The sequence below is a fragment of the Pithys albifrons genome, chromosome 7 (assembly GCF_047495875.1).
Source record: "Pithys albifrons albifrons isolate INPA30051 chromosome 7, PitAlb_v1, whole genome shotgun sequence".
Classification (NCBI taxonomy): domain Eukaryota; kingdom Metazoa; phylum Chordata; class Aves; order Passeriformes; family Thamnophilidae; genus Pithys; species Pithys albifrons.
The window spans coordinates 16,010,609-16,032,119 of record NC_092464.1 but is presented as its reverse complement, the minus strand read 5'-3'; the positions used below and the strand labels follow the sequence as shown (position 1 = coordinate 16,032,119).

The 21,511-nt window shown below is 40.1% G+C and overlaps 1 protein-coding gene across 2 annotated transcripts in view; it reads left to right on the top strand.

Moving 5' to 3' along the window:
- Positions 1–21,511, top strand: part of SVIL (supervillin) — a 138,063-nt gene that overhangs the window by 52,601 nt on the left and 63,951 nt on the right. The window contains exon 2 of one of the 2 annotated variants that reach the window (XM_071559982.1): positions 17,004–17,070. The exons of the other annotated variant lie outside the window; for it this stretch is intronic. Within the exon in view, the coding sequence (XP_071416083.1) occupies positions 17,004–17,070 (67 nt within the window). The remainder of the gene's footprint in view (positions 1–17,003; positions 17,071–21,511) is intronic. 2 annotated transcript variants of the gene reach the window in all.

The window sequence follows — 21,511 nt, the reverse complement described above, 5'->3', positions numbered from 1 at the left end:
TAGGGTTTAATGAAGTGTGATGACTCTGTTCTAACAGATACGGGGTTTGTATGTTGGCTGCCTGTTGCATAAGTAGTTTTTATTTATGGCAGAGATAGCCAGCTTGCTCTGTGAAGTTCAAATAAGAGTATTTATATGACTCCAACCTGATTCATAAATACTACCAGTGCTTAGAAAGAGAGAGAATTAACTGGCATAACACTTGAGGGGGTTAAAAGTAGGAAGGGGAAAAAAGTTATATGTAGCAATTTCAGTAGATGAAAACAGCTTATCTATATATTATTCCAACAAAATTGGACCCCAAATCTGTTCTGAGTTCTTTTGCAACCCTTTCTCTTACTAAGGGTAACTGAAAGGAAGCAAAAGTCCTAATGCAGTCTCCAAACTTAAAAACTGATATATTCTTTATGGAGCCCATACTTATTTTTCTCACAAAATTAAATATTAAGGGGGAAAAGAGTCTATGAACAGAAGCAGTTAATCTCTTTAGATAAGGAAATAAAAATAAAATGTTAGCTTTATTTTTCTGTAGTGAGGAATAAATTTGTTACAGTATGTAATAATGTTTGTTACTGGATATTCCTGCTGAGATCTTTTCCACAAAGTAGTGACTGTGGAGCACCCCTAGTGGCCTCTTTTGCCAGTTTGGGAGAAAAAGCACTACAACTAAGAGTTTATGACTGACACAGAGAAACAATTGCTTGACTTTTGAAACAAAACAAGGTAGTGCTCTGCACCAAATGTAGCTTTCTGGCATTCCTAGTTCCAATTCATCTCAGTCGACTCCTTTCTCTTCCCTGCCTTTCTGTGTTTGGAAGTAATTTTTCAGGGTTACTCACCAAGCTGCCTGACTTATGCTTTTCTTTGTTTCCTGATTACAAGACAAAAAGACAAGATAGCTGAGTTGTGTGTTTATTCTGATATAAAGTTTTCTTATAATCAATAGATGCAAAAAAAAATATAAAAAACCATGCAACCAACCAAACCTTTTCCCTGTGAAATCTAGTTTCTGTGCAGGTGTGTTTTAAACACCCACAGACCCTTGAAATATTAGAAGCTGGATGCTCTCACACTGTTCCTCATAAGGATTGTAAGAAATAATAATACTTTGCCAAAAAAAGCTCCCAAAAAAGAAACCTGAGAACTTGCATATGCCAAATTGTTTAATAGACTACTTTCACACATATGCATACACACATACATACGAAGAAAGTGAGAATTTGTCTATTAAAATGAAATTATGCTTTCCGAGTGTAATCCTTATATGGTGTCTTTTCTAGGAGCAGTCCACTAGTTCTGTTCAACCCTCACTAAATAGCATTCTAGTGTTCTGGATCTCCTTGGATAGGATTTAGTTCTTTTACTCCATATTGTGAGCTAATGCAACTGCTGGACTTCCTCCAGTTTGTGCTGACTTTACATCTAGAGTTTGGGTATAAGCTGCTGATTACCATTTCAAACTTCCCAGGAAATGAAAACAAAGAGCTCAAGAAAACGTTGCAGCTTTTCACAGTGATCTCATGCATGGCCACACGCTGTCAGGGTGTTTAAGTTTCTTGTGCTAAGTTTTAATGCAGCCATACTTTCCATGACAGTTTGAAATACTGCTGTAGTTTGACTTACTACCACTGGCAAAAAGTATATTTAACAAGATAGTCTAAATGTCTTGAAATGTAGCCTTCACTGAGATTTTTTTTTTGTTTATTTAACTGTTTATGAACGTGATTTTTTAATTCAAAGCAAGCTAGTTGTATGCTGACCTGCAATACAAATCGTTGAATCATTTTTTTAGAGAAGCTGCTGGATTACTTAACTCTTCTACTGCTGTATTTCATTCAGTTTTTGAATTAGCACTTAAAAATCAGGCCAGTTAAGAAAGGCAGTGAGGAAAACAAGCATCTTACTTGGACTTCAGTGACTTTGTGTGGAGTGTTGATACATAGTATAGCTATATAGAGAGTATATAGATAGATATATAGTATAGTATAGCTTTATAGTAAATATGCCGGTAGTGTTGCTGTGCTGAAATAAGTTCCCAAATGGCTCTCAAAGGCTTTCTGCTGTAGGAAGGACTATTTTCTTATCATAAGAATACCTTTCTGCAGACTCTGTGAGCAGGACAGTATGCTGACCATAAATTAGGTGCATAAACTTCTTGTGTATCTGTCCACTACATGTTCTGTTAAGGTGCTGAAGCTCGTGTACACCTGGCATGTATTATTCACTTGCATGGATCACGAACTGTGGTTCCAGCCTTTATGGTGCCTTGTGAGAATGATGGGGCGTTTTAAAAATGAAGCTTCTTAGGGTCCATTTACCCCCAAATTCCCCAAGGCATGCAGTATCTCTTTTCTTCTGAGAACTGCACGGTCTGGGTTTGGAAACAGTGTGGTGGTGGTGGTGGAGAGAAGTCTTGCTGGAGAACTTACCCATTTCCCTCCTGGGTTTTGCAGCCCCTCCTGAGCTCTGTGCTCCTGTGACAGCTGAACATGCTGCTTCCTCGTCTGAGCTTGCTGAATATCAGCTAAACACCAGGCTGTCGTCACACATGAAAGGGCCCTAACGACTGAGCATTCTGTAGCATCATCTGGCACAGGGTTATGTCCCACTGTGTTCTGCTGGCTAAGAAGAATTGTACTCTGTATGTCTGTGATTTGGAAGATTATGGACTGTTTCTAAGCAGTGGTTTTGCCTCGCTCATAGACAAATACCTTGCAAGGCAAGGTATTTTTTCATTGCCTTGCAAGGACCTAGTTCAGCACCTTTTCTGTAACTGGTTGTTGGTGTATTACTATAATAACCTATGACCATCAAGATATCTAGGGAGTCTGTTCTTTCCAACTCTAATTTGTTCAAGCTACCTGTCTTTTCTCTCTTTTAAGGGATGTCTCTTTCCATTACACATCTTAGTGCCTCTCTTCAAACAGTACAGCATTCCTTTGATACTATTCTTGGGCAAAACAAGTTGACTGATGAAGGGAATTTACCTGCAAGAAAAAAATGTCCCAGGCTATCAGCATACTTACACTGTGGCGTTGTGGTTTTTGGTCTGCTCCATAGTGTGCTGCTGAAGTTAAGCTTTGTGTGCTCCAATTGGTTCAGCTCTCAGAAATACACGTCCTTAGTTTCCCTATGAGCAGTTCTCTCCTCGTAAAGGGGAGAGAAAATATCAAGTCTGCTAGGTTGGACAGAGCTTTACCAAAGTCTTCTGGAGAACTAAACTAAAACCCTGATCAAGAAGGTGGCTGGGTTTGTGGAGGGGATGGAGTGGAGTAGCTAAGGAGAGCCGGTTGGAAGACTGGGTCTCTAACGGGCAAATTCGCAGTGGGAGCTGGAGAAGAGACAGGGGAGAAGTGGAGGTACCTTTGGAAACACTGAAGAATACAAATACAGTGGGATTACCCACAGGATGGGGTAGAGGAGGAAGGTGGAAGATGCAGCAGAAATAAAATCAGGAAAGACTGACAAGGTTGAGAGCTGGGAGACTAAAAGAATAGAGCTGGAAATGGCGATTTGAGTGTTGGGAAGATGCATGGACTTTGGGACAAGTGCAGCTGAGCTCCTCCCATGTGTCAGTAAAAGGTGCAGTGTGGCTGAGCACTTCTTTCCAGCCTTAACATTAGCATCAATATTGCACCAGCCTTGTGGGCTGTTCTCTGTGTGTTCATGAAGTGGCTCAGGGAAGCTGGACTATTAACAAATCACTTGGTTCCCCAAGCAACTGCCCTTGTTCTTTCATTTGTAGGCAGTTTGTTCACTACATTTCATTTCAACAACATTACGATGTTTTGCTTTTGAGCCTGAGCTGACCATCTGTAGAGCAGGGGAAGAACACCTCCCTATTACCTCACTGAGACCCATCTGTGTTCTCAGTGAATGTGTGCCTGCAACATATAGCTGGTGATTATGTGGTGGATGCGTTTCCTCTCGCGTGACCTGAGGCTGGGGTGGCAGTTGATTCTTTTAAGGTCACTGGATGAAGTGCCTGTTTGGGGGACTGACTGTGGAAAACATTCTTCAGCCTTGATTTAAAGCAGAGATTTTATGTGAGCCATTGCTTTGTTCTTTCAGCATCACCTTTGATATGCACAAATTTTGCTGAAACTACTTTTTGACCATGGTCTTGAAGAATTCAGTGAGAACTTTACTCTCTAGCTCTGCACCAGTTAGGTATAACTGATTGTAATAACTGTGCTTTGTCCCGAGCAATGAAAAAGCCATGCTTCTTTGTGAAGGTGACCTCCCTACCACTTATCCTTTTGCATTTAAGATTTTCAGGATATTCTTTTAAAAATGTTAATTCTATTTTTCCCCCCATTTTTAACACAATGGAGGAGATACTGCTGTACTTCCAAACTCTTCCCAAAATTCCATCCGGATATCTGTCTCGGGATTCTTAATCTCTGTGAGCAAAGATGGAAAATGGGAGTGACAGAATGGAGAAAAGTCAGTTGTAACATTAGCTCCCATTTAAAATTGAAACTGTGAAAGCATAAAAGCATTTGAATGCATTTTCTAGTGTGCAGTTACTGAAATGGTCCTAAATTAACTCGTGTCAAATCAGCAGACCTGTGAGGGTGTCATAAGGCTTTTTTGTGGATGTGCCTGAGTTTATTGAGATTCACCGTTTTAGCCAAGAGGACAAATTGAGTTCCCCTGGTACTTTGGATTTGTCGGATCGTATTCTGGGAGACTTGAATTGAATGGGTGAACCCATTTCTTCTAGCAAGTGGTGCAAGTCCGATAGCTTTTCTCTCAGCCCAGCCTGGATGTCTGTGGAATGTGACTTACTTCTATAGTTCTGGTCTGTCTGACTTCTTCCTAAACTCTTAACAGGCCTAATGCACACACACCAGTCCATCTCATTCCTTGCCTGTTTTGTTACCTACAACATTCATTATTGATGTTTATAAGAGCATACAGTGCTGCTGATCTAAGCAAATTGGACACAAAGTGAGGTAGTTTATTTTTGCACTTACCTGTGTGTAACCATGTCTGACTGACCCTTTTCTGAATGTGTGTGCTCCATTTCTTTGTATTAGTGGAGCATATTTTGGGTGAGAACAGACTTTGAGCAGAAAGTCAGCAATTCTGGGTCAAGATCTGTGTGTGCATCTGGGCACAGCTTTAGCCCAAAATGATAATGACTAAGCTTGCAAACTGCCAGTGTGATTCCCCAGCTGTGTTTTTTTAACATGCACTATTTTAAGAGTAAATTAGCCACATATTCTATCTCTTTTAATTATAATAGTGTGAACCCTAGGTTCATTGCAGGAACAGGACATAACTGTGGTAGTTTGGTTACTTTGGTAGGGTGATAATAATAGTGTGGTCTTACTCCCTGTGCTCAAGTGAGTTTTCTAGCTGTGAGAATCACGTAGTAAATCCATTATTATATTGGTAGTATTACATAGGTATTTAAACCTTACTTGGTGATGTTGAACGAAGGATGGACATGCACTGTCTGTGCTGACCCGAAGGGAAAAGCCACTCTGAGTGGCCCCTTGTAGGGGTCTTGCAGCAGCACTGTGGCAGGAGGTGACCTGCACTGCTCTCCTCTGGCTGACAGCTCTAACCACAGAGCAGTCTCGTGGCTTTCCTCACAGACTCTGTGCTGAGAAAGAGGATTGAACAGTATCCAAAATGTAGCATCTTGAAGTTGCCTTAGGAGTGATGCAAGGCAGAAAATAGACTGAATCACAGGAGGAGCAGCAGAAGGAGGTTTTATGTTGAGGTTTTTTTGCCACATAACTGTTTATGAGGAAAGTAAATCATTAATTTTGAAGCCATCTGTCTTGAATCACGGAGATTCTCACCATAACTGATCAAAACCAATAAATAATTAAATAGCAGTCCTCAAATGAGTATCTGTAGCTTGCTTTCATCTAGTTCTCTTGGTTCTGGTGTTTGACAAGTACCTGTCTGCTGCCTTGGAGCCATGGAGGTGGCTGTTTATACTCATGCTGCTGCCCTACTTTCAAGCAATTCATGCAGTGAGAAACCTGATTATTTTTTCAGTCTAGTGGTCCTACAATGTGCTGTGGTGGAAACTGTACCTGAACTCCCTGCAGTTTCATGCTGCCTGTGGTAAAACTGAAGTGTCTTCCTCAGCTGTGAGTGTTGGCTGAGCTTAACCTCTGGCATGGGAGCAGTGAGAGCTCCCGACTGGTGCTGCTCTGCCACGATTGCCGTGGCTGTGCGAGTGCAGGGGCGGCAGAGCGGTGGCCCAGAGCTGAGGAGGGCTGCGAGGCTCCAGCTGCTGCTGTGCTGCGCTTGCAAGGTAAACACTGGGTGACCTATAAGCCAGCCAGTCAACTCGCACGTGGCCTTATTAGGCAAGCTGCAGAGCCCGTGTCTGGGGACAGAACATGCTGGATGGCAGCGGAGAGTGCGCAGCCCAGAACGGATCCAGCGCAGACCCCGGGAGAGACGACCCAGTACTGCGGCTCTGACAGCGAGCTGCTGCTGCCTGAGCCCAGCTGTCAGAGACACTGAACTCCGCCTGGCAAATATCAAGAATTATGCTGAGGGTGGCTTTAAAAAGTAAAATGTTTTTGTGTAAATGTTAGTAACTTGTAGTTCTCTTCCTGACGTATTTTTTGTGTGCTTTGTTACAACCTTAAGACACCAGTTCACGCTGTCAGTCCATATACTGAAACACTTTGAGGTGGCCTTTGCTGGGAAGTGTATTTTCATTCCTTGTGCTGCTTGCTTTCAGAAGCACATGTGAACTAAGAGGAATTAATTTAATTTTGTTTCTGGACTTCGAGACTTGTTTCTCCCCTCTTCTTATGCAGTTTTATGCCCTTTATTGGAAGACTGATTTTTACTGGCTAAAGCAACGATCTTGCTCCCAGAAGAAGGGGAATATTGGCATCTACTGCCTGTGTGCAGACTAGCACTGGTCTAGTTTGCTTCATATCCACCTCATAAAAACAGACTTTCACATGGAAGAAGCCTTAAAAAAAAGCATCTATGTTTTTCCTTTAGTGAAATCTCCTTAGGTTTAGACAAGTGCATCACAGGCAGATGTTGTGCAAGCTTTCCTGGACAGCTCTGGTAAGGCTCCTCAGATCTGACTTGAGATTAATTTGCTGTTGGTGACTGGTACCCCCTGGGCACTGGGCATGTTTGTGATTTTTGTAGAGGCCTTGGGAGTCAATGAGGACAATAAAGAGAAAACCGCCATGATTGCTATAAATTTAAACCTGATCTCTAGAGAACAGGCTCCAGAACTGCAGCATCACTGTGCTAACCAGATTTTCTTTCCTTGTTAATTTTTGCTTAGCCATGCTGGATGCAAATTAAGGCCTGGTACACATGCCTTTTCATAGTAACACTATTTTCAGTGACAGTACTTGTAGTTGAGCTGTCCTGCCTTGACCATCAGCTTTTGAATAGAGCATGCATTTTTTGGTTTTTTACTAAATATTTAATTTTATGAGAAAGTATTGAAACATGCCCTAGACAGGATGGGAGCTAGGGTCATAGAGGTGTTGTCTGCCTGAGGCTTGAAAAGTTATATTTCAAGGTAAGTATGCAGGGATATGATGTGGCCTGTGAAATGTCACATTGCAGTGGTAAACAAAATTGATGTTTTCCTTAGATGACTATCACAAAGAGCCAAAGAACTTTGTTATAAATTCTTCCTTGGGGTATTGCATGCCTCTCTCTGCTCCCTTTTTGAGCTTTTACACCCCTACAGAGGTGTACAAGAGCAGCCAGGAAAAAACTCAGTAGTGTGGCTGGGCTTTTTTGTCACTTAACTGTATGAGGCCACTTGCTGCTCCAGGCAAGGGGAGAGCCTTGTGCTGGTTGTAGACACTAGAAGTGTCAGAAGATGGGGAAACCCATCCTGGAAACCCTAGCTGCTTGTTTGGGGGACCGGAGTTTTACAGTCTCCCAACAGCAGTTGAGGTCCTGAGTTGTCCCAGCAGCAAAGCTCTTTTTCACTGCAATAGTAAAGAAAATGCTGCTGCTTGTCTAGTGACTTCAGTGAAGGATGTCCACAGACTTTTGGCTAACATGTGCCTTCACAATCTGAGCTGCAGCTGCTTTACAGTGAGCCATGGTGTGAAATGCTCTCAAATATTGTTTTGTTAGGTAAAAACCCATGTCTCCTCAAAGTCCTCAAGCAGTTTAATCATTTAAATTGTACATATTGCAGGGAGATGAGTTCCTGCCTTATCCTCATTTCCTGGCATTTTCTCAGTCCATGCCTAACCCTGACCATGTTCATGCCTGACATCTTCTGTTACTGTTTCAGGCCCCAGACAAATAGGTCTGACTGAATTCAGATAATATGCCTCACATGAAAAAGGTATGTGGCCTTTAAACCTCCTTGAAGATGCCACTCTAGACAGATCCTACTCCTTCAGAGGAAAACCTTGCACATCTTTTCATTAAACTACAGTCTTGCCATACAGTATTGCAAACCATGATACGAGATGTAGGAATGTCAGGAAACGAGATTCATGTTCCCTTTTCTAAGAATGTGTTGCAAGATTGAAAGATACCAAAATATCCTTTTAGGAGCAAACAGTTGCTAAAATAAATTACTCAAATGAGATTTCTTCAAATCAGAAATAGTAACCTGGTGCATTGGAAAGGGTTTTTTTTAGTCCGAATGCAAAAATACCTGTTGTTCTCCTTTTTCCCACAGCACACGACTAAATAGCCAGTGCCAAAAGACTGTCCATATTCTTTCAACACATCTGTCATCTTGTACTAAAAAACTCAGTCCCCTTTTCTGATCTCTTTACCTATGACCTGTTTTAAAGTGTACCACACACAAGTAACGCAGTGCTGAAGTTTATCTGAAGACTTGCCCAAAACATAATCACTGGCCAAACATAAACCTTCTCGTCAGGATCATTATTTGAAAAGGATTACATTTGCTCAGTTTTAAAGTTCATACAAATGGCCTCCATTTAAGAAATGAGAAGTTACCACTTGCCCAGGTACATGGGTGTTAGATGGAGAAGACACGAGTGACTGGCATCGCCAACCCAGAATACATACGTGTTTGCAAGCTAGGCTGCTTGGATGTGACTCAAGATGGTAACTTCCTGTTAAGTGAAGTAATCTTCTGGTAGATTTTTGACCTGTCCTTTAGCTTTGGGCTGACTTATTTCTTGAGCACTTTGGCAGATGTTGCTGTAGAGTGGGAGGACGGGGAAATAAGACAAGGGAGTGCCTTGCCACTTTCCTTCAGAAAGACATGCCTGCATGCCGAAAACTGACAGGGCAGCATGGGGTAGGCAAGTAGCTTGCAGCCTGGGAGGGAAGGTCAGACAGACTGATGGAAAAGAGTGGTCTGGTTTAGCCCGATCTTCTGACCTTCATTCCTGCAGTCATCTTTGGCATCTCAGATCTTGGCACAGCTTGCTTTGACTAGCTATTCCAAAGGTGCTTGTGTTGTCCAGAAAAAGAGCAGTGGAATAAAATTCATGAGCTCCTTTAGATCTCTGCCCATGAAATGTGGATGAAAATATGATTTCATTATCTTGTTTATACAGATCATCTCAGATTCCTGCTTCCCTTAACTATAATAGTTGCTCAAAGTTTCTTTGCAGTCACTATAGGTTTTCTTTCCTCTGCATTGTTGATTTCTTTAAAATTTTATTTTATTTTTAGGTTTTCTTCAAACAGCTGTCATAGGCTTCTTTGATTTTTGCTTTTATAATAACTGCAAGTCACAACAAAGTATCTAGTTCTACTTATCACAGAGGAACTCTTCTAAATATAAATTCATAAGTGATCAAAATTCAGGAAGAAAAAAGTCTTGGTCTTGGCGGGACCTGATTCATAACTCCTCAGTGCTTTGGGGCTGGCTGCCCTTTGAGTTTGGAACCGTTTTGCAAGCCGTTTAAACTCCAGCTTTGATTAGAACAATTAATTTTGCCAGACAAAAGGAAGATATTTTCCTTCTTTTCCTGTGGGAAGCTTCAGAACAGCATTTAACTGCCAGCTGGTCTTTCATGAGCAGTCTCGGATTTGAAACGTATACATGCTTAACCTCGAGCTCTTTGCCCAGATGACGGCAAATTTTGCTTCCTGCTGGGCTGCCCCCCTTTCTGATGGCTGAACTGTTGTTCTCTCTTTGTTTGCTTATGTTGGAGGCTGCTAATGCTCAAGAATTAATGATGGCAGAGGGGAACAAGAATATTACTACCGATTTGTAACACAGCCTTGATAACATAGTTTGATGAAACACACTTCTGGGTCCTGGAGACTGGATCTTTTTGAAGGACAAACTGCTCTTTCTCCTTTCCTCATCAAGTATTTGGTGATGAATTTATTTTCCTCTGAGAAAGATTTGCTCTTAAATCTGCTGCTTTCAAACAAGCACCATGATGCTACGTCCAAGACTTCTTTTCTTGATACTATTGCTTGACTCTGCTGACTTACTGTTTTTACAACCTACTGTTTTGGTCTGCTGTCAAAGCTGGTTAAGGGATGGCACAGATTCTGCTCTTTTCAATAGGTGATACATTTTTGATAGGAAGGAGGGAGGGAAGTGGTCATTTACTGCAGTTAAATATTCCCGATGATCTCTGAAGTGCATAGTATTGGTGTAATATCCTAAGGCTCCAGTATCTCACAGCTTTAGGGGTTTTAATATTGAAAGCAGTGTTGGCACATACCCCTCATCTTGAATTGACACTGAACAAACTCTGGGGTCACAGATTCTGCACAGTAACACAATTTTGATATTAACAGCAGTGACATTAATGTTACTTCATAGATACTGTGCACGGAGCAATGCCTGGTGATTACCTTCCAACCTAACATGAAGAGATCTTGAAGCCAAATTTTAGAGTATGGGTTGGTATTTTTGTGAAGACCTTGTTACAGACTTTGTTTGTATTGGATATTTTATTCTACTCTGTAACAGTTCTTTGGTCCTGTGAGGTAGCCCCTGTATTCTTGATGTGCCAGCTGTGTATAGTAGGAAAAGGAGTCCTACTTGCACCGAAGCCTATCAAAAATATTTCTTTGCAGGTGGTAGCCAGAGCTGTTGGAGAGACTGGCTTCTTGATGTGTTCTGTAGCTAGAATTTGAGCAGCACAAGCAGGAACCTGTTCAAAAATTACACATTTGTGAAAGGCATTCCAGAGTTTTCTGTCTTTCTGCAGCTCTGTGTGCTTTACCTTCCACGCCACATTCACCATGAGGATGCTGAGGACAAAATGTTGGGAATGATGTGTAGCAGAGAAATGTGGGAGCCTGACCCCTCCCTCCACAAATACAAACATAGCTGTCTTTTTTGTTGTGTAGGACATTGCCAGACATGGGTATGACATTTGAGCTGAGCTTACTTCCTTTGTTAGCCAGGAAGGTTGATCCCTTTCCTGATCATAAGATCCTGTGCCTTTTTCTTTGTTCTGGCACATCCTGAAAAGCCTACCCAACAAAAATAAAAAGTAATATTTACTCCCAGTTTAGTCATCAGACCACGTCAATAGGGGGGAGCAGGACCTAGCAGAGATCCTGCAGCAGAGGGAGCAACTGGTAGCACTGTATTTCTTGGCAGCCATGAGCTATTGCATCAGCTCACCTGTCAAGTCTAACTTCTTTCACCTTGCTAAAGACTGCAGACACAAAATTTATCAAATGTTATTTACCTGCACTTTATATAAGAGAAATTTGCCTTACAGATGAGTTACAGGTGTTTAAAAATGCTCCAGTTCATAATACCTCTATTCACAAGGTGAAGTAAACAGCCTTCACACAAGCACAGTTGAGAAAGGGAGTTTTCAGAACAGGGCATCTCTTATTGATATACCAATACAGATACTGGTCCAGAATCTCTCCATTAGCTGTTACTAGCATCTTCTTTGTTAGTTCTGCACTGTCTTGTTTTTGTGTTTTAAGCACATCTGCACTTAGCCTAGACAATAAAGCAGATTTTCAGGTTAATGGCAAATTTGGAACTAATGTCAAAAAATTATGTTTTTTGTTACCCCTTTTTATATATTAGGCTCCAGTACATAGAGGCCTTCACAGCTGGTCAGGAGAGAGCAGAAGTGTCTGTTTGTGTTCTCTTGGCAGTGCTGCGAAGTGGTTAGAATTACACAAGATAGGTAGCAAGGTTATGGGCAAATTAAAAAAACATGATATATCCTATCAGATATTTGTAAACAGAGGATGTTACATGGTGAGAGGCTTTGAGGCTGTGTTCCTTGTGTTGGGTGACTCTCATTCCGGGGAACTCTCACCTGTTGAATGATCAGCTAATAGAAGGTTCTTTGGTTAGGGTGACTCCAGCATTATTCATGTTTATAAATAAATAAATGAACATAAATAGCAGGGCCTTTAGACAAGATGGAGTGCATATTCTTCTTTCCATTGCAATAACTTGCTAGCATGAGAAACAATATTGTGATGACCTGGACAGAATAATAAAATTTCATGGTGAGCCAACAGCCATTAACAGGTTTTTGATAGATTATATTTTTCACTTGTGATTAAGCAGTCTCTTTCACAGCATCATTGCTTGTATATTGCCTGTACATAGAGGTTCCCAGCACAGATTAGGATTCTGTTTTACCAGATATCATAAAAAGAGGTGAGAAAAGTCAAGAACTTCAGTATTTTGTTTCTAGACTACAGTTTTGTGGTCCTGACAACCCCAGTCTTGTGGTGAGTTTACTTCTCATGGAATTATAGAATGGTTTGGGATGGAAGGGACCTTAAAGATCATCTGGATCCAATGCCCCTGCTGCCATGGGCCGAGACACCTTCCACTACACCAGATTTCTCAAAGCCTCATCCAAACTGACCTTCAATGCTTCCAGGGATGGGGCATCTACAACTTCTCCGGGCAACCTGTTCCAGTGCCTCACCACGCTTAGAGTAAAGAATTCCCTCCTGATATTTAATCTAAACCTACCCTCCTTCGGCTTAAAGCCATTAACCCTTGTCCTACCACTACAGGTCCTTACAAAAAGTCCCTTTCCAGCTCTCTTGTAGCCCTCTTTAGGTATTAGGGGGTGCTATAAGGTCTCCCTGGAGGCTTCTCTTCTCCAGGCTGAACCACCTCAACTCTCTTAGCCTGTAATACTAATGCTAGTTGAAATCTTTTTGAAATGAAGAAGTCTACTGGAGGAAAGCTAATAGGCTTCCCTGTTTGTTTGTGTGGGATTAAGTGAATGGACCTGTTTTAGTCAAATATTTAATGCTTCTTTGTGTATTTGTTAGACCATCAGGTAGCTGAGTGTGGGTGACTGAGCCAGGGTTATTTCACCATTTCAAACAATTATTTCCAGACTTTCAAAATTAACTATAAAGAGTTTCCACTCTTCAATACAAAATCCATCAAATCTGTTTAATAATAAAAAAAAGATAGCTAGACAGTACTTTTGTGCAATTTTGCACCTTCTGTCTTGAATTAAAATATTTGGAGTTGTGGTGTCTGTTCTTTAATCCCTACCCCCACCAGTAATTTTGCTCATATGTTATCCATAAATCTTGTCTGTTTTAAATGTTCCAACTAATAGTTAGGCAAAACATTTAAGCATAATGATATGATTAACAGAGTCCATTTTTTGGCAGCCTGGATGCTGTTTTTCTTAAGCTTGCACTGCAGTTTATCCTGATTAGAGATATGAAGGAATTATTCCTCTTCTTCGAGGTTTTTGTTGTTGGGGTTTTTTTGTTTGTTTAGTTTCTTAATATGAGGTTTTAAGGGTTCTACATTCATTTTGCAGGAATATAATATGTGATTTGGCTGGATCTTTGAAGTGGTAATGTTATAAATCTCCCAATCACCATTGCCCAATCTGTTTTAGCATTCATGTGCCTAATTTCTGTTTGTAATCTGATTACTGGCTTGAGCTGCTCCGGCTTGCAGCCTATTGCTATGCATTTACTGTACTCCCTGGGACGCGATAGCCTGACAGCTCCAGTCCTGTGCTATGAAAAATCTCTACACGATATTGCTAAGACAGGCCTAGGGCTGTGGCTGCTTGAGAATTAGCTGCTATTGTAGTTTCTCTTTGCTGAATCCTTTGTTTGTGCAACCATGTTCAGAAATCCTTGGATCTCCAGCTATTTGGGAAATGTTAAATACTCTGAGGAGCAAGGTAAGAGTTCCAAGTAGATAGAAGAAAATGTAGTTCATTTGTGTGTATTTAATCTCTCGTATATGTGCATGCCTGTGTAAATATTGTTTGACTGGATCTTCTGCAGCTGCATTAGGTACTTTAGCAGTCAGTATGCAGTTAGTCACCTAGACTATTTCATTATTTTCTAAAGGACACTTTTGAAAGATCCGATTAGATGGATCTTTTAATTAGCTTAGCTTGCCACCGACTTAGGGCCTTTAAATATACTAAGTAACACTGGAAGGTTGCATCTACTTTTTCTTTTTGAATTCAGCATTTCAGATTTCCTATGTGTTTAATTATGGTTTTATGCAGTAGTTTGTACTTAAGAGGGAAGGGAACTAGACTGAACAAATGGTTAAACTTGTGAGCAAGTTTGATTTACGCTTCAGTAAATATACTCTTAAATTTAAATGCAAATATTTAAAATAACTTTAATGTGATTATGAGCATGTTTAAAATTCTTCAGCAGAAGAAAGAACAAAATGCTGTTGCAAATATTTTCCTTCTGTGTATCAGGTACTCTGAGGGTGGTTTTTTATCTTTAAATTAACCATTTAATAAGACTCTGCTAAACTAATGTTTCTTTTGTGAGCATAGTTATTGTCTTTTGATGCAGAGTTGTTTTACTTTTCCTCCTGTGTTTGTATTTAAGACTTCCATATTGTGGTAAGTATGTTTTATTGGACTCTAATCCCCCCAATATGATGTTTAATTTGAACGGAAGGAAGTACATAAAACATCAAAACTGTGTAACAGAATATAATTGTCTGTTACATTTTTCTTGTTTGGAATGTGGAAATAAAATTGGAGCTCACCCCTGTGAAATACAGCAAAGTTTTAAGATGTTTTTGAGGCAGCATAGATGTGGTATGTATGAATGTTACTGAGTGTGTTTAACGGGTAGCAAGAGCCAAACCCACTTATGTGCCCCCTCTTAACAGCCCTTCTCTCTCCCTGCTTTCAGGGAAGCAGTGCAGGCTACTTTATTCACTTCTCATATTACCTCCCCAGTTTTGGCTAGGGTAGGCAGAATTTCTCTGTGGTCTGCTTGTGGTTTTCATGGTGGACAGCTGCTTCAGTGCCAAAAATTCTAGGATGGGTTGTATCCTGTTAGAACAGCTATAAATTTAAGATATGCCTGGTTCTGATTAGCTAAGATGATGCTGAGCTGGGCTTTGAAAGTTAGTGCATAGGCTTCTCAAAGTCATGTAAATCTGCCCTTTTTAGAAGATATGTATGGCATGGAGTATTTTTTTAATGTTGTAGTGTAAAATATAATGATTTATATACCATTCACACTGTTTTTCTTATAACACTCTGTTTTGGTTTAACAAGATGTTTCTGTGTAATCTATGTCCTTTATTCTCCATTTAATGGGAAGAGAAAATCAATGTTAACAAAAACATAAAAAAGTTGCCTATTAAGAATGCTATTAGCAGAGCTGCTTGAAATCTGCAGTGACTTGTAGCAAATGCCTAAAAAATGCCTTTTTGCACAATCTAAGTTTTCTTATCAAGCTGTTGAAATTCTTTATTTCTGTTACTTTTTTTGTTATGGTGGGTTTTTTTTTTTATCTTTACACCTGTAGAGGTAGCAGAAAGAAGTGAAAGAGGAGGAAAAGTTTTGAAAGGCATGGACAAAATGTACATTCTCCAAATTAAGACTCATATTGTCAGCTGTAATAAGTTGCGTTATAACCATTCTGCAAATATAAGAGACATCCTACCCAGATTTTAAAATATTGTGCATAGGCAAAAAGTGGGTTTTTTGCCAGTTAGACTTTCCTTGAAATAGTTAAATCTCAGCTATGAGGTAGAGTAAAAGGGATGTATCTGGTTTTGAATTGCTTCAAAGAGTGGGTTGTGTAATATTCAGGTGTGTCTTCAAAAAGTAAAATGATCCCTTTATCAGTGACCAATTGGTTATTAATTTAGAGTCTTGGGGTAGTAGATTTAATACAGATGTTGACAGAAGGCAGTTTTCTATTGGGATTAAGTTATTAGCTTTATGTACTTTTCACTGGCAGTTACTGACCAGGTGCTCCCATGCTTCCTGGCTAGCAGTCCCCTAAAGTCTCTTAATAGCATCCTCGTTGTTGAATGGAGGGAGATGGTACTTGGAGCACAGGTCCCTCTTGCCCCTGGTCATCATTTAGACCCTCTGGTGATGCACTTGATTGCAGAAATGAAAAAGTTGAATCCAGAGAGAATGGGGAGATTGCCCATTGCTTATTATAGTTCTCATAGATGGGGGAACCTAGAGGCTTTGTAATATATGGTTTTTGAAGATAAGGCTGCATCTGACACAGTTTTGCTCTCAGTGAAAACATGTGTTCCTCTGTGAAAGTAAAGCATATACTAAGGCTATTCAGGAAAAAAAAAAGGGACCTACCAAACAGTAAACAATAATTTCTGTCTGACATGGATGGTGTAATATTGTTGCAGCAGATCCTCAGCTGGACATGTCTGATTTCTGCAGTGAATATGCATTTTTTTATAGTATTGCTAGGCTGCAGCCAAAAAGGCACTTTCTGTTTGCAGTATTTCTCATTTGCAGAGTGCATCATAAACCTGTCTACTGTCCATTTTATAAGATGGGAAACTGAGTCAAAGACTTTAAATAATCACTGCAGTCTGCATTGCTACACCACAACATGGCAGTGCTATAAAGTGTTAATGCTTGTGATACGTCTGCCATTTGTACTCATTTTTACAAGGCTTTGGTGTATCACCATGTTGAACATGCCCACTTGAGCTATTTGTCTAGAGAGAAGGCCTCTGCACAGTCTTTTGCAGTAGGAAGACTGTGATTGGAGACTATGACCTAGTTTACCAAAAGTTCTTTATTTATTACAGCATCTTTACAATGTTGTGGGTTTTTTCTATTTCACAGATTTTGCCAAGGGAAACTCAGTCAGATTTAAACCCTCACGATTGCTCCTAAGGAAGAGAGCATTAAGGTAAGGTCAAGTTTTAATTGTCCTGTGAGGGTGACCAGTTGCAGTAACTTATAGTCAGTGCCTGAATCTACATTTATTCTTTTGTCAGGAAAAATTATTATTGATCCTCTCATAGGACCAAGCTTTGGCATAGAGCAGATGCTCTGAACAAGTATTGAAAATACCAATTGCCTCCTAAGTGATGTTAAAATGTAAACCTGGCATTGCTAAGGGAAAAGTTCCAGTCTGCCACTGCAGTAGCCATTTTTCCTTGAGTGGCATGGACACAATAGAGACCAGTGAACCAATGTAGTGAACCAGCCTGGCATATTTACCTGTCTGTAAAAGAAGGTGGCTGAAGCAGATGAGTTACATACACATCCTCGCAGGGAGCTTTGCTAGCAATCTAGGGGGGAGAGAAGAGGTGGGACACTGCAAAGATGGTTGGACAGGTGGTGTTGCTGCTTCCTTGCAGGGCTTTGCTGCCTCATGCCTGCATTCTTAGGGCATGGTTCCACAAGGCTGAATAGGAGGATACAGTTAAGCAAGATGGCAGATCACATTCCCTCTCTTCCCATCCTTGCTCCAACTTCTTTTGGTATCCATGTTTGTGCTAGCTGGACTCATTCATAATGGCAGAGAGAGGAGGTCAGGGAGTGGGGAACTAACTCTTGCTCCAGCAACCAGCCATGTCATTGGCTCAGCTGCCCAGGAATCCACCAGCACACAGGCTCGCGCCTGCAAACTTCCATTCAGTCAATGCACACCACCTGGAGCACACCTGATTCCCTGCTGTGTTGTTTCTAGGTCACGTAAAGAGATGGAGAGAATGGGTGTAGAAGACACATTGTGTTGTGAAAGCAGGAAGGGGAAGGTAGAAATGAGAGTAGCAGAGAAGGATATGACTGTAGAATGGACCTTTTATACAGGAGTCTGGGGAAGGAAATTCTCCTGGAGGTAGAGAAAGAGAAGAAAAGAGAAGAACAAGAACCTAGCTGGCTGGTGGTATACAAGTGGATTTTTTGTTTCAATCATAAAATCTTGTTATATCCTGTAGCTTTAAATGGGATGGCAGGTCAGTGTTACCAGTGGCATTTGGATCAAACTTCTGGTTGCTTTTGGGCATGTAACTAGGTTAGTGGGACAGCTATTTAGAAACTGTATGTGGCTGCTGCAGCAGCAGATGAAGTTTTCAGCCTGAAATCCATGATGTACAGAATACAGCCCACACTTATTTTGGAAGTTGGCTGAGCAGTATAACTACTGAGACTGTCAAGTACTCTGCTAATGCTACATTATACATTGTTTCTTAACAGAACCTCTTAAGAAATAGTGTTGCCTGTGTTTTAAAAGGAATCATCTGAATTCCTGAACACTGGGGAGTATAATGAGTTTGTTGGCAACCTGAGGCCAAACCACACACAAATCCTCTGTGAAACAAACTGGTGGAGCCTTGTGCTGTTCATTACATTCCATGAACCATGGTCACAGGCTGTATTTCAGGCAAGGAAAGGATGAGAAGTTCCTCCTTCAGTATCCAGATTTAACAGGGACTTTAAGAGTGAATTCTTAAAAACATCTATTTTTTTTTCTTTTAGAGAAACCCATGTATGCCTTAATTATTTTAAGAATGAATGTGCAGAGCCTAGCTGTTAAGTGGAGAAACTCATAGTACTGCAGAATCTGCACCTAAATAATAACTAGATGTAGTTGTGATATTTCTAGAAGAGAGTTGTGGGTTAGTTTGCAGGTACAATATATGTGGCGATCCAAGTCTGACTATCTGACTCTGCTTAAGCAACTGAATTGATGCTGCAACTCCTTCTTCAGCAGAGAAACTAATAAAGCAGGGGGACATATGGATATATCCCTTTCAGGAACAAAGGAAGTCTTGGTGAGGAATTACGAGTATTTTTTTAAAACACTTACGAGTAGCATCCTTTAATTTTTTTCTTTTTTCTTTATTTGTAAGTTCTTTAACATCATTCCAACTCAATTTGGACTCCTAATGAATGTTCTTATTGAATGCTTTGACATGTCCTAAATATGCCTACTTTCATTTTTAGAACTAATTTGAAATATGTGTCTATAAATAGCCAATTGTTTGGCTTGACTCTGTCATCTTCAGAGTAGTGCTCTGTCTCTGAATCCTCTATGCATGTGAAAGTAATGTAATTATACATTAGATTAAAACATTTTGATTTTTTCATGTGCAAATATTTAAAAAAAGCAATGCAACCTGCACCTTAGCAATAGAGCCTCTGAAGAGGTAAAAGTCCTCTATTGTGGATAAAATAGTATATGAAAATTGTTAAACTTTTAAAAATAAACAAGTAAATACAAGTTGACAATCTGTCCAGAGGGAAATGGGAAATGAGGGCATAAGCGAAAGTATGAAGGGACTTTTACAAAGCAATTAACCTTGATGCTGTGTAGCTCGGTAAGGGTTAAACTTAGGAAGTTTGTGGTTATTTAAAGAGTTTTAATGAAATCTGCCAGTGAGCAAAGGTTGTAAGCCACCCTCTATACAAAAAAGGAGGGAGTTCACATACAGGAAGAACTGGATGACCTTGAGGAGTAATAGAAAAAGGATGTAATGTAATAACGCTAAGTGCACAGTTGTACATTGGGGGCTGATAAATTTTTCTGTCACTTGCAACTGGTGAAAGCAAAGCCTTGACATTTAGTTTCTCATACAGGATTGAGCAACCAATTTGGTGTAGATACAAAAAGGCAAATATGTTGTAGATCCCAGCATTCAACTGGCTAGTCATATAGCTTTCTCTCTTAAAATTCCTATTTTTATATGATATTGCTGACACCCAGGTCTGGAATCAAGACTGTTCAATTCTGATCACCATATACAAATAAAGATGACTGAAAACTAGAGTAAGTAGAGAACACTTTTACAGATAATTGATGAAACTGAGAGCCTATGTTGAGGGAGCAAAGTACACATGGATAACTTCTGTTAAGAAAAATAAATAAGGTAACTGGCAACACTGACATGAGAATAACTGGATGGAAACCCGGTGAAAGGCATTTAGACTGGGTTTAGAGAATCTCTGGCTTCAGAATCCCTGGAGCTCCATGGAGGAAGGAGCAGGAATGAACCTAACTAGTTTATGGTGTTTAAGGATTGCTGAGGAATCCCCAAGCAATCCAATAATACTGTTCTTTTTAGTACCAGCAAGCTAGTGCCAGTCCTGATTCTGTATAATTTTACCTTTGGAAATTCACGTAGGAATGAGGCATAATGGTCAGTGTTAATGCACAAGGATTTTTCTGTATTAGTGAATGCTATTCTGTACAGAGTCCTGTGTTTGTGGAAACTTAAGGTGCAACACTGTCACAAGCATTATGAAAGCAAGTGGAGGTGCTGCTAAATAAAGCCTGGATATTCAAAAGTCATGAGTTGGGTTCCTCAGAACTTTTGTCTTAATTAATCAAATTGATTTGACAAAATAAATTGGAGGGTGGTTTGTACCCTTAGCCCAATATAATTTGCATTTTCAGACTCATGCTCAGCCAAAAGGTGTAGAAACTGCTTTCAAATGGGAACTGGGAATCTTTCCACCCAGGGTTCTCCAGAAGCTGTGTGTCAAACAAAATAACATACTGTGAAATTAGTAAGAATCATGAATATTGGCAATGTGGGGTTAGGCATATACAAACATGCAGTTAACTGAGTCTCTGCCCAGTCTCAGATGACACATACACCCATTTGCTTGTGGCTGCCATGTGCTATTTTTTTATTGTATTTTGGGTTTTGTTTAGTTCAATTACAGTGTTTTTGCCCTGTAAGGATACATGGTTTTCTCTAATGCACAGTTTATTGCACCTCTTCATCTTCTCTGCAATTTTCTGTAGTGACTAACATTGCTTTTCTTGGCAGTACCTGGAATAATTTCTGTAAGTGCAGTTGTTGGACACAATTTGCAGCAGGTGGCATGGTGCCTAGATGTGACAGAGTCTAGTTTCTTCATTGTAATTTCAAGGGTTTTATTCCCCCTTCAGTGTCTTACAAAGGAATATTATTTATAAACAGTCAACAGGCAAATACTGGAGTTCATGAAAAATGTTATTAGTCATTATATGTTAAAACTATTTTCAATGAGAAATGTTCTTTTGGAATAGTGAGTACGGAATTCTTTTTTTTTTACTATTTTTTCTTTCCTAACCAAATACCCTTTAGAAAAAAGTAGTGCCATTTAAAATGTGTCCTAAGAAAGGATTTTCTAACTGTAAGGCTGTGCAGTTTTTCTTATCAGAATGACAGTAAATCCTATGGCACATCAGTACCATGGTAAAATGAAGAGCCGAGGATCACTGTGAGGATTTTTATGTGTTACACCTGTCTACACAGTTTACTAAAGGTTTTAAGACTAGTTTAAGTTTTCTTATGTCTAGTTGGGGTAGTTTAGAAGTCATAATGTCAGAATACAGAAGTTTGCTCTTTTCT